The following is a 13,185-nucleotide window of genomic DNA, read 5'->3' as shown; positions in this document are numbered from 1 at the left end:
AGACCCAAGTATTGTGTTTGGCTATTATTTTGCAAACACTCCTCCTTTAACGTTAATATTTGCAAGTAACAGTATCTTTTCATTAATTATGTTTATTATTTCGCTTTTCCCACACAGAGAAACAAATACGTTCCGAGTGCTCTTCATACACATCGTTACGGTAATTACTTTATCTTCACAAATTTTCTGCTTTTTTTAAATTCAACACTGTCACAAAGGAAATAACCAGAGTCGCAACGAAGAAAACAATTTCGTTTTGTTTTCTTCGTATGTGTGTGTCTTACATTCCGCGTGGACGGACCCGTGGGCTGTTTCGACAGTGTCCTGAGCAGTGGCATTTGAGGAAGGCGCCCCTTCATCTACATTTTTTAACACGCCAGCTCACCATGACGGAAAACAGCTGCCGGTATCTGTGTGGCGCGTTCGCCTTCGTGAACGGCGCGGCGGTGGCACAGAACCTCGCGGCCTCCTCCGTCTTCCCGGCTCGCAGGTAGCACTCCAGGAGCTCCCTGGGGACCACGAGCACAGTGGGTGCTAAGCCTGCTGCAAGCGTCTAATGAGCAGGTCATCACCCTTGTGTCATCCGCGTGTCTCACACCTCAGAGAGACACGACGGGCCGCTCTTCGCCCCACGCCTGGGGACGGGGAGCCACGCCGCTGCCGGCAAGAGGGAAATGTCACTGTGTGGGACACTGGAAAATGACGCCGCCTGTGTGTCTTTTCTGTGAGAGGCTCCCCAGATGGCCGACGGCCGGGAGGAAAGCCTGCATGTTCTGGCTCCGGCTTCAGGACGGACCCTCTGGCCCCACCTGCGGACACAGTCGCCAGCCATGGCGCATGGACATGGCACTCGGCATACACAGGGACAGTGTGACAGACTCCTTCAGTGCCCTCTGCCCGAGATCCACCTGCTGACCTCTGTCGCTGTGGCTTCCCGTGCCATCGTGGGGCCGAGGTTTCTGCCGAAACGTCTACTCTGGGACCAACGTGCTGAACTAAGTCCTTACCCCCAGGAGCCACGGCTCTGACCCAGTTCGCATGTGCTGGGTTTCAGTCGAAACACTTGTCCTGCTGTCACTAACCCACATGGCCAGGACACTGCAGTGTCGTCTACAGAGCTTAGACGCATCTTCGGACAAGACACAAAAGACCACAGCTCTGTGACCGGAGGTGGAAGCGAGCGGTGGCCTCGCGGCTCTGTGAGAGGGCCGCCCCCGGAGGCGCGGGGAGGGACGGGGTCTGCAGGGCGGCCGCCCCCACTCACAGCATCAGCTCCGCCTGCCAGTCCTTGTCTTCTTCCTCCGTCTGCTGCAACACGCTCACGATCTGGGCGAGGCTGGCGATCAGGTGCTGACAGTACCCCGGCTTGAGGAAGGGCCTCGCCATTTGCCAGTACAGGACCGAGGCGTTGAACACCAGGAAGTAATACCTGCGGCGCGAGCAGAGGAGACCTGGAGTCCCCTGTCCCGAGCATCTGGGACACACGGTCCAGGCTGCATGAGCGAACATGCATCGCCCTCCCGGCAGCCACGGGCATCCAGCTCAGCCGCAGCCACAATCTCCCGGCCACAGGCTCCTGGTTCCTGACTAGAGAGCTCGTCACTCACTCGGCCACTCCACAAAGCGATCGGCCCCCCGTGAAAATGTACCAGTGAGGAAGGCCTCCTTTGGCTCCCAAGGGATAGGCAAGAATAGGCAAGTGTAGGAGAAATCAAGAAGGCTTCCTGGAGGAGGTGACATCCTGCTGAGACCCAAAAGTGACCAGGAATCAGCCAGGAAAGCAGTGCAGGGATGAAGTTTGGGTAGGTGGAGGAGGGAGCAGAAGCTTTGAGGAACAAAGTCTCTGAGCCAGTGCGGGAAGCGCCACGTGTGGGGGAAGCTGGGCTTTCTCCCGAGGGCTGCTGGCTGCCGGGAGCCGCCTGAGGAACTGAGCGTGGGGGTCACAGGGGTCGACTCGCCCCTTCCTCTGGGCCTCTCTGGAGAGGCTCCGCCTCGCAGGCTGCCAGGTGCCTGGCGCTGCTCTGCGCTGGCAGTTAGAGGGCCGTGTGCTGCCCATCGTCACCCAGGACGCTGGCAGGACAACGCCACTGGTCCCTCAGGGGCTCACTCAGCACCCCCTCGTCCTCCATCCCGCTGTGCCCACATCTATTCTATTCTCAAAGGCTCCTGGTCCCCCGTCGGGCAGCCTGCAGGTGTCCCCAGGATCCCTGGCGTGCAGCAGCCACCGGGCCCCTCCCCAAGGATGCTCACCGCTCCGGCTTCGCAGTTCCAGGGTACGGTCCCCTCACAACACACACTGTCCTTAGAACCTCAGGCTTGAGGCCACTGGCTTCCCTGTGTGCACAGCCTCGCTGGGTGAGGCGCTAGGGGCTGGGCCCTGCGTCCCCACACCCAGTCCAGGCCCCGGCCTATGGGCCATCAGAGACAGGAGAGCGAGGGACTGAGCCCAGGACTCACGCCGACACCTCCTCTAAGTGTCGTGTCCTGTTTAAATAGCTCGTATTTAAATGTGCAGTTTATATGCAAGCTTAACGGTTTCGATAACAAGTTTCAACGAAGCAGCATCCATTAAGTAGAAAACGGTGCTGGAGTTTGAGCCGGATCCCCTCCGCTGGATCCGCTCCGCAGATGTGAGGCCTCGGCCCCGGTGGTGGCCAGAGCGAGTGCCGGCCAGTGGGGGCAGCACACAGAGGGAACCAAGATGCTGAGCCCCCGAGAGGCCCTGGTGAAAGGAGAGGCCCTCAGAGGTGCCGAAAGCCACCTGCACATTCCAGAAACCACGGAACAGAGCAGAGGACACAGCTAAGGACCGCGTGCGCGCGGCCCGGCTCTGGGCTCGAGACTCATGGGCACAGCCACAGGGGCACGAGAACACAAACAAGGACAAAACCCTACGGTCTGAACAGAGCCCCTGGTCTCCCCTGGTTCCAAACCTTGTCTGCGGCCCTTTAGAAACGGCAGAGCCCGCAGGCCTACCTCGGTTCTCCCTTGGCAAAGTTGATGGCCTTCATGTACTGAGTCACGCAATTTTCGAATTCCTCCTAAAACGACATAAGGGTGCACGATTAAATCGAACTTGCCACCGAGACATCGGCCGCTGCTCACGGCCACTTCTGTGAACATTAGCCTCACTAGAGACGGCCTGGCAGCCCCGGCTGCTGCTCTCTCCCCGGCCCATGGCACCAGGATGCAAAGGCCAAATGTCGAACAGGATGCAGGGCAGACACCAGTGCCTCCGAAGAAAACAAAGAGGAGATGCTGCAAGTTTCACATCACTGAAAACAAATCTGGTCACTTCACTCTTGAGAAAAACACTTTAAGATGTGTCTGGCCAGACACGATTTTGGAAAGGGGTAAAACAGGAACTTGTGATAGAAGACATGGGATTTTGAGGAGACTCGAGGCAACCGCTGTGAAAAAGTTCCCGAAGGCCGAACAGGAGCGCGTTCACGTGAGTGGCGGCCCCGCCCGCTCCCGGAAGCTGAGGGCGGCACGTGGGGCGGGCGGCTCCCCGGGGCCCTCTCACCAGGTTGTCCGTGGACTTGGGGGCGCACAGCTGGGCCCTGCACAGGTGCGCTCGGCCCAGAAACTGGGTGACGGGCCCCTTGGCCTTGAAGTACATCTGGACGCAGTCCTCGCTCACCGCCGGCTGCCCCATCTGCAGGGGGCGGGGCCAGGAGGGGTCTCTGAAGCCGGCTTTGGAGGGCGCGGCCTCCCTTCCCACCTCCCTTCCCACCGGGTCCCGCCCTCGGCGCCCCCCCTGCTTCCAGCCAGGCCCGGGGGCAGGGTCTCCCGCAGGTGGGGGCGGGTAAGGACCTTCAGGGCCTGCTCGGCGCACAGGACGAACAGGTCGGGGCTGAAGCTCTCTGTGGGGTCCAAGTCCGACTTGCCCAGGTTGGCGGCCTTAATCAGCTCGTAGGCCCTTCTCAGGGAGGCGGCGTCTGCGGGACGGCAGGGGGCGGACCACGGGGTCGGGCGGGGGCGAGGCCGGCAGGCCGGGCCGGGTCAGGTGGCCGCGGGTCCCCGGGCGAGGCCGCGCACGCCCCCCGCCCCCCGGCCGCCCCCCAGCGGCTTCGAGGGGCGGCCCGTCCCGCCGCCCCGCGCACCCTGCTGGCTCTCGGCGCGGGCCAGCTCCTGCATGATGACCGGGTCCATGGCGCCCCGCTCTGTCCCCGGCTCTCCCGCGCCCAGCGCCGGCGTTGCCCAGCGACGGGAGAGGACGCGGCCCGGGTCCTACGAGTCCGCGGCGGGGCCGCATTTGTCCCGAGCGAACCGCGCGCGCGCGCGCGCTCCCGGCCCGGGGCGAGGGGCCGCCCTGCCCTCCCGCCCGCCCCGCTCTGCCCCGGCCCCTGCCCCTCGGCGACGCCCCCAGGTCCCCGCCGCGTCGCCCGCGCCCAGATCCAAGCGGCCGCCCTGATTCCGGCCCTGGGTCCCTGCTCCGCAAGGGGCCTCCGGCCTCCCGCCTCCTGGACTCCTCCCTCCTCCGCTCACCTCCTCGCAAGGCAAGTGTTCTCCCTGCCTATATTCCTTTGCATTTCTTTTACCCACCACGCACGCACGCACGCACCACTCCACCACCCACCCACCCACCCACATACTCTTCCACACCTTACCCACCTCTGCACCCACTCACACTCCACCTACCTCCACTCCACCCACTCACTCACACTCACCCACCACTTCCACTTCCACACATCACTCACCTACCCACTCACCCACTCACTCACACTCACCCACCTCCATCACTCCACACTCCACCACCCACTCCACCCACTCACCACCTACCTACCACTCACCCACCCACCCACCTACTTCACTCCACCCACTCACTCAATTTTACCTTCCACCGGTATTCATCATTCATTCTATGAAGTGACTTGCTCCTTCCCCCCAGCCAGGGCCGTGCGGGCCTGTGGGCAGAGACATCACAAGAGCAAGTGCAGGGGACCGGCCAGCTGTTCAGGGTGTGACTCTGCGCAGGGAGCAGGGCTGGGGACAGGGCCCCAAGCAGGGGCAGCTGGGCCGAGACCCAGAAGCCAGAGGGTGTGGGCGCCAGACAAGGGGAAAGAGGCCACCAGGACAGTAGCATGTGCCAAGGTCCGGAAGAAGGAGGGCCGCCAGCTGGGGAGGGGGCCCTGCCGTGGGCCGGTGGGCAGGAGAGAGGGCCACTGTCTGGGTGGGGGTCAAAAAAGATAAATAAATAATAATTGGAGCCACTTTAAAACAGAGCTTCGACTTTGCCTGCGGGTGAAGATTAGGGTGCAAACGCAGACCACAGGACAGTGCTGGGGGCCCTGACAGTGTTGTGTCTAAGTTTTAGATGAAATTTAAAATCCATGCACGGTGAAATGTACACCTAAGTACATACACAGTGTGCACAGGTGTATGGATGATAAACACGCTCACTGGCTGTCGTTTTGAGACCTAAGCTCCACATTTTCTTCCGGGTCTCCAGCCGTGTACCATCTTGAAGGCAGAAAGCTCACTTTCGGGTTCGCCAGCTGCCAGTTCCCCCAGACGGTTCTCCATGTGTCTGCTTATGCGTGAAGACACTCAGCACCCTACTCACAGCCGTCAAATATTTAAGCCGCCAAGGTAATAGCTCCCAAATATCATGTGCTGAGAGATTTTCTGAACCCTCGAGCACTGAGCATCAAAGCTCTTTGTTCTGGTCACACGGCAGCCTTGAACATTAAGAGTGGAGCGCAAAGGCTCCTACTGAGTGGCACTTCGCTTGGCAAAGGCAGTCGGGGTCAGTCCGGGCTGCCCTTTTGCTGTTTTTCCCCGAGAATCAAGCGTGGAAGTTGCGGGATGCCAGATGTTTCCCCTTATCCCTCACTTCCGACGCTCCGCCTTGTCCTGGCTCAGGCCGGGAGAAGCCTGGAGCTTTGGCAAGGCAGCCCACATTCTCGTGGGCCAAGCCGTGGGGCGCCTGCCCGCCGAGGGGCGTGCTGAACTCAGAAACACAGCAGCCTCGGGGCCCTGGGCCCCCGCCCCGACTGTTCCTGGACCTTCCTGGTTGGCCTCCAGCGGGCACCTACGCCCACCTGGATGGAGCAGGAAGCCCTTAGCGCACCCTGCCTGTCCCTAGAGTGGCATCTCAGGTCACTGTCTTTCCACACAGATTGTGCTCCGGGTCTGCATTCCCAGGCAAGACCCCGCAGGTTCGCTGGATCCGCCGGCTGGGCCGCTGTGACAAGGGCCCCAAGCCGCTGCCGACGACCGACTGGGCAGACCTGCCTGGGCCCTGGAGGCAGACGGTGAGATGGAGCCAGCCGTGCGCGGGGCTGAGGGCGGGCGGGGAGGGTCTGTTCCTGCTAACGTGCTACTGGGAATCCGACCTCACTCGTGACGCCAGCGGCCAGTCCACCATCGCTCCTCGGACAAAGAATCCCTCGACTTGTCTTTTTCCTGTGCTCTCGAACTGGTGCCATGACCCTGTAAGTAAAGGTTTGGTGCAACTCATGACACTGGACGGTTTCCTCCTGCGTGTATGTATCACGATGTGTGTATCTGTGTACGTGTGCTTGTGTGGGAACACGTGCACAGGCATGCATTTTTCATGTCCGCGTGTATGTATTTCTGCTTGTGTACTTGCGTGTGTCTGCGTGGATATGTGCGCATGCGTATGTATGTGTGTTTTCATGTCTGTGGATGTGTGTACATGTGTATGTCGCTGTGCAGATGTGTGCATACATGTATGTATGTGTTTGCGTGTGTGTCGAGGGCTGTAGCTCTTTGACAAAATCTTATTTCATCTGTGACGACTGGCTCCTCTTAAGTCAACCTGGCAATTTAGATTTTTCCAGGAAAGCATTCATTTCATCCAGATCTTAATATGCTTAGAGTCAGACAAAGTTGCCTTTTATGGTTGTTTTTTGTTTTCTCTGTATCCGGGGCTATTTTCTTATTATTATTTCTTCATTTTGTGTCTGTTTTTCTTGGTTAGCTTAGCTAAGGGCTTTTCTATGGTTTTCACCTTTATAAAGAACGAGCTTTGGGATTTATTTATCGATCCTGTCATTTTCCAGTTTCAAATCATTAAGTGCTCCTCCGGTGCTCACCTCTGCTTAACTGAGCCGCGTGTGTGGTTCTTCCCGAGTTGGGTGCGTGATGCAGTCTCTTCCGCCTCGTTAACTGCCGTAAGGACAGAGCGCTGCTCCACGTGCAGGTGCTCAGGGGACGTTTGTCGTCATGTCTTTTGGGCAGACGCTGAGGAGGGGCTGCTGGGCTACACGGTTTCGGATGCAGGGCGGTGATGGTGCCGAGCGCCTCGCACGTGCCCGCTGGACCTTTGGGTCTGATTCTGTGGCACGTCTTTGGTTCAAGTGGTTCTGTTCAAGCCTCTTGCCTCGTCATTGAGTCGGGCTGTGTGTCTTCTCGCTGCGGAGTCCCCGGGTGCCTTGTGTATTCTGGATGCTCGTCCTTTATCCGCTCTCCATAGACTGACCATTTCCCTTCACCCTTTGGATTTTGTTTACCTGCCCTTCCCAGCCTCATGCGGGTCACATGACTTGACTTTAAAGAACAAGTTGGCGTTGACTGGCTGGGGAGTGGGGGGCGCAGGGCACGTAAGAGTCCCACTGTCACCACAGAATGGTGACTTCTACTTGGCTGGAGATGCCTCCAGCCGCGGGATCGTCTGGGTGGGCTGGGAAGGCCACAGGGCTTCAGCCAGGAAACTTCAACCTCGTTTTCCAATACCCGCTTTGTTACTGCTGGAATTTCCAGCAATAGCTCTGCACACCTGTCCCCTAGGACAGGAGTCCCCAACCCCTGGGCCGTGGACCGGGACCGGTCCGTGGCTTGTTAGGAACCAGGCCACACAGCAGGTGAGCAGCAGGCGACGCGCGAACCTTCATCTGCATCTGCAGCCGCTCCCCAGTGCCAGCATCACCGCCTCAGCTCTGCCTCAGGTCCTCAGGCCTTAGATTCTCGTGGGAGCACCAGTCTCTGGTGCCTAAAGGTTGGGGACCGCTGCCCTAGGAATGTATGGGCTAGTTCTCTCACCAGCTCAATACGTCTGCCCGGAGGCCCAGGGCTAGGGGGCCACTGTGGAGCAGCCTCAGCAGCAAAGCGGAGCGGCGCTCCATCCTTACAGCCGTTAGCAAGGCTGAGCCCGACTCATCCATCTCAAGGGAACCCTCCCAGGCCCACTCCCCACACACTCATGTACCCAAAATGGGGACACCCCCTTTGCTTGTGGTGCCAGGACCAGAGGCAGCCGCGACCCCTCTGTGGAGTAACACAGTTCTGCCCCACAAACGTATCTCCTTCACTCCGCGGCATGGCGGAGGCTGTGGACAGGTTTCGTGATGATGCAGACTTCAGCCCCCCGGTGGAAGCCAGCACCCACGTGACTGCTAATGCTGGCTTCACGATGGCGGCTCTTTGGGGACCTTGCAGGAAGGCAGCTATGAAGGGTCCTCCTACCTGGCCGGTCCCTAATGGGATCCACCTGCTAGGACCTGACGACCGGCCTGCCCCAGGCGCTTGGTGCTGGGGAGGGTGGGCTGGTGGATTTCCTCCTCTGGTCTGAGGGTACGAAAGGGGCAGAAGGTCAGGAAAAGGGTGCCAGGAGGGGTCCCCGTGGTGCACAAAGCCACGTGGCAAGGGGAGCCTTCTGGAATTGCCCCGGCGACTTCCCTCTGAGGGAAGAGAAAGCGAGCTGCGGTCTCTGCCCCGCCTCCTGCCATAGAACCCTAAAACCCTGGCACAGCCTGGGCCCTAACAGCACCAGGAGCACCTCTGCTTCTCATGAGGTGACACCGGGTGGCTCCTGGGCGAGTCCTGGGTGAGGGCTGGTCAATAGAAAGACTCAGCCATGCTTAGGAGCTTGGAATTCTCAGCCCCATAGCGTCCTCCGGAGAGGGGCAGGGGCTGGAATGCAGATGTAAATGAGTGCGTTGGGCTGGACCCAGAATTAGGGGGTAGACGTAGTGAAAGCATGTCCAAAGAAGGGACGGCCACCTTGCAGAGCGAGAGCGGCCACCTCCACAACGCGGCGGATTCATGTCTGTTCTTAATGTTGGTCCCACCGCTCGTGGGACCTTAGTTTCCTTAATTGTGCTCAGAACACTCAGGGCTGTGGCCACATGTGTTCCCCTGACCTTCCAGGCAGCTCACGAAAGGGGCAGAAGGTCAGCTCCCAGAGGCTGCTGGGAGCTGGGGGGCAGCTCTCAACCACTCACGGGAGGCGGGGGGCGGGGTGGAACCAGGGACTCCCTCTACCCTCGTGGGCCACAGCAGCACTGAGCTCCAGGTCTCAGGGGCTCTTCCTCGTTCCTGTCCTGTCACCCTCCTGCCTGCCTCCTTCCCCTTCCACACCTCCTCCTCATGGTGCTCCCCTGAGACTTCCTCCCAGTAAACACACACTCAGACCCGCATCCCAGCCTGCGCCTGGGGCAGGCCCACCACGAAGCCAAGTGCCCTCCAGAGAACGTGCTCTTGCCTCACACCGCGGGAAAGCGGCCCTCCTGCAGCCGAGCCTGAAGCCGCCAGCCCAGCGGTCCCGGGCCTGTCCCCGAGGCGCCACGGACTGTCCCTCGGTGGGAAGAGCTCACGGGAGCCCAGACGGGGCAGCTCGGGCCTCGGGGAGTGTGCTGGTCGGCGGGATGGGGACACAGCGTCTGTACCCACAAACCGAGCCTGCGGGCGGGGGCGCGGCTCTGCTCCCCGTCACGGGTGGCGTGCTCCGCTAAGCTGCGAGGGGCGAGAAGGGAGGTGTCACCAGTCCGTGATGTCAACCAGTGTCTCGGGGACTTGGAAGCTTTTGGACTGAGGTTTGCTTTAATGACACTCGCAAAGGCTGGAGCCAGAACTGGGCTCAGGATGCAGGGGAAGCCAGCAATGTCAGACTTCTGTGCAAGTGGAAACCGCCAGCCTCCTGCCTGGGCCCGGGGAGCCCCTGGGTGACCCTGGGTGAAGGCCAGCCTGGCGATGGCATGTGTGGCCTCTCCCTATCACCCTGTCTTCTGAGGACGGCGGGTGTGTGAGTGTGGCTGAGTGTGAGCGTGTGTGCATGAGCATATGTGTGAGCATGTGTGCATGTCACTGTATGCGACTTGCGTGATGTGCGCATGTTGTGAGCATGTTCGCACGTGTGACCATGTGAGCGTGAGAGCATGCGAGCACATAACCACATGTGCGTGGCCATGTGACCATGAGCATTAGCACGTGTGACCGTGCGTGTGTGTGTAAGCATGCGTGTGTGTGGATGTGTGAGCCAGTGTGTCCCCAGCAGGCACTGCCCTCCTGCCTGTCTCCCCCTGGAGCGACACCACCCCTCTAGGTGGGGGCGGACAGCAAGCCCATCCCTGCCTGAACAGAAACCAGACCAGAGTCCAGCTGAGCTGATCAGTGACTTCGGGAACTGGACTCCGCGTTCTGGGAGCCGTCATCATAAGTGTAAATTTCTTCAGTGAATTGGAAAATGAAATGAACTTCTGCCTTAAACAGGTGTCTGGGAAGAAGCCCCGCCCACGGCCCCCTGCAGGCCTGGTACTTCCGCCTAAGGAAATAATCCCAGAGCAGAAGGACCCAGAAGGGCCCAGCAGGCTGCTCGTCTACGCAATATTTACTAAGTTGTCAACTCATTTCTCTTCTGGCAAGGACCTTCCAGTCTTTCTCAAGAAAACTAAGTGGGCAAGAGCAACAGCCCTCATGTTGTGAGTTATTGAAAGTAAATTTAAATGATCTCCCGCCCCAAGTGAAAACTAAAGGGGTTGATGAACACAGGCTGACTGGACATCGACCGTGTTTGTCACGAGTGTCAGTTTTGTTCAAACAGCTCTCCACATTGTCTGAGTCCCGATCCCTCCGAGGTCTTCTCTCCACCTCCGTGGGCCACACCCCTCCGTCCAGCTGTCCACCCGCCACCACTTTCTGGCACCTGCCTTTGTCAGTGGGGCATCCAGAGTCCTTGGGAGGAGAGCAGCCTGTGCCAGCTCCGCCTCAGAAGCTGCTAGGAGAAGGCTGGGCTGTCACTTCTAGGACAGCAAAGACACTCCCTGGGGGGAAGATACCCCCGGGTGGACACGGCCCCAGGCTGCTCCCAAGATCACCCCCAAAGCCACACGTCAGCAGAAGGGAGAAGTGACGGGCCCTGGCGACAGACACACTGGCCATTGGTTTCCTACGGCTGCGGCACAAATCAGCACAAAACGAGTCGTTCAAACAACAGGAATGTACTCTCTCACAGTTTTGGAGGCAGAAGTTCAAAGTCAAGTTTAGATTCCCTCTCGAGGGCCCGGGGAAGGCTCCTTCCTGCCTCTTCCAGCTCCTGGTGTCCCCAGGCGTTCCTTGGCCCCGACCCGTGCCTCTGTCATCACTTGGCCTTCTCCCGTGTCTCTGTCCCAAACCTCCCTCTTCTTTCTCTCATCCTAAATCCAGGACGACCTCGTCTTGAGACCCTTAACCGCAGGTGCAGAGACCCTCGTCCAGATAAACTCACCCTCGCTGGGACCAGGGGACAATCTTTTTGAGGGATACCATTTAGCCAACTACCCCAGTGGTTGCACGCTCAGGGGGAGGGGGCACTGCAGAGGTCTTCGTCCAGACTTCAGTTCCAGAATTCAGTAAAAGGAAGACTGAACTGCAGGGTGCGTGTGTGCATGTGCGTGTGCGTGAGTGCGTACGTGTGTGTGTGCACGTGTGTGTGTGTGTGTGTGAACACCACAGGCAGGTCTGCGACACAAGCTGTGTGTCCTACTATTCAACTCGATTCTGGCAGCATCTGCCTGGAGATGGCGTCAGACCCCTCAGTCCCACAACTGTCCCCCACCCCACTTCGGATTCCAACCGCAAGCCCAGGTTACCGCCTGAGCCCCTACTCCAATGGTTATTGGTCGGGGGTTCCCACTGCCCCCTCCGCAGGTTCGATTGACTCGCCAGAGTGGCTCACGGGACTCAGACACGTTTTCAGAACCGGTTTATCATAAAGGACAGAACTCAGGAACAGCAGGGGAAAGAGCCGCACAGGGGCACGGGGGCGGGCAGGGGATTCCTCGCCTGTGCAGGGGCCACCGTCCCCTCCTCTCCACATCCACCAGCCCCGACTCTCCGGCTGGTCCTTTTGGGTTTCCTCGGAGGTTTTGTTGCTGGAGTGATTGATGACATCACTGGCCATCAGCGACTGAGCCCGAGCTCCAGCCCCCTCTCCCTCCCACAGCAGGTGGCTTCCCTGGGGGGGGCGGCCACCCTACCCCATCCTGAGGGGCTTTCCCAAAATCAACTCTCTAACATAACGAAAGACACCTGTGTCACTCTCATTGCTTAGGAAATTCCAAGGATCTGAGGAGCTCTGTGCCAGAAATGGGGCAAAGGCCCAACGCAGATGCTGTTATTACAAGCCACGTCGCCGTGAAGGGGAGCGTGAGAAATACTGGTAATAAGCCGTGTGAGAGGCTTTGAGCTGCATGCAGGGCGGCAGCCAAGGCCGCTCTGCTCTCTGGGCGCCCAGTGCAGGCAGCACAGGTGCCCACAGGAGGGCGCCGGTGGTCCTGCAGCCAGGCTCCCTGTGCCCAGAGGGTCGACCTCGCACTGAAGTCGGGGCCTTGGCTGCAGGCTCAGCCCCGCATCACCTCCATCCCCATGGCCCCTGACAACCTCCCACACCCTCCCCTTGGCCACTTCCCCTGGGCAGGCAGGGTGCCAGGGCTAGAACACTGGCCAGGCAGTTTGGGGCACTGGAGAAGGTGAGCGCATGAAACTAACAACCATGCGTGTCGAGGACACTTGCAGACTCCCCCGTGGGGCCTTAGACCACCTCACCCCACGACAGGGGCCAGCACCCCTCTGCTGTACTGCCGCCCTCCCTCTGGCCCCTCTCTGTTGGGGGAAGGGTCCCCGGTGGGTCACAGCCCCTCAGGCTGCTTTTCCTGGGCACATGGCAGAGCTCAGCATGGGGAAGGTGATGGATACTGGCTTTTCCCATGATGACATACAGCAACCTTGGAAAAACCCAATCTGCCAGCTTCCAAAAAGAATTCCAACTTAAAAAAGTATAAATACATAATTTCCCCCAGTTTTATTACTGAGTTTTATGGAGCCCTTTTCTTAGATTTCTGAAGACAGATTTTGCCATCAGTGGTAGAAACCACAGAACAGGAAAAGAAAAATCCGCCCCAGTCCTTCCATAAAAAGTTCGGGCGATCCAGTTAAAAATAGCCTGAGCAGCCCTCAGCG

At 59.2% G+C, this 13,185-nt stretch overlaps 1 protein-coding gene across 1 annotated transcript in view; it reads right to left on the bottom strand.

Moving 5' to 3' along the window:
• The window catches only part of CFAP46 (cilia and flagella associated protein 46), a 69,205-nt gene extending 64,981 nt beyond the window's left edge, over nt 1–4,224 (bottom strand). Inside the window, exons 1-6 of the mRNA XM_039835921.1 lie at nt 4,107–4,224; nt 3,817–3,941; nt 3,527–3,658; nt 2,977–3,041; nt 1,265–1,429; nt 386–509 (exon numbers count right to left, since the gene is read on the bottom strand). Of these exons, the coding sequence (XP_039691855.1) occupies nt 386–509; nt 1,265–1,429; nt 2,977–3,041; nt 3,527–3,658; nt 3,817–3,941; nt 4,107–4,155 (660 nt within the window). The 5' untranslated portion in view covers nt 4,156–4,224. The remainder of the gene's footprint in view (nt 1–385; nt 510–1,264; nt 1,430–2,976; nt 3,042–3,526; nt 3,659–3,816; nt 3,942–4,106) is intronic.
• Nucleotides 4,225–13,185: the final 8,961 nt, after the last annotated feature.

The sequence above is a fragment of the Pteropus medius genome, unplaced genomic scaffold (genome assembly GCF_902729225.1).
Source record: "Pteropus medius unplaced genomic scaffold, Ma_sr-lr_union100, whole genome shotgun sequence".
Taxonomy (NCBI): Eukaryota; Metazoa; Chordata; class Mammalia; order Chiroptera; family Pteropodidae; genus Pteropus; species Pteropus medius.
The sequence above is the reverse complement of the archived record's forward strand: the minus strand, read 5'-3'. Positions and strand labels throughout refer to the sequence as shown.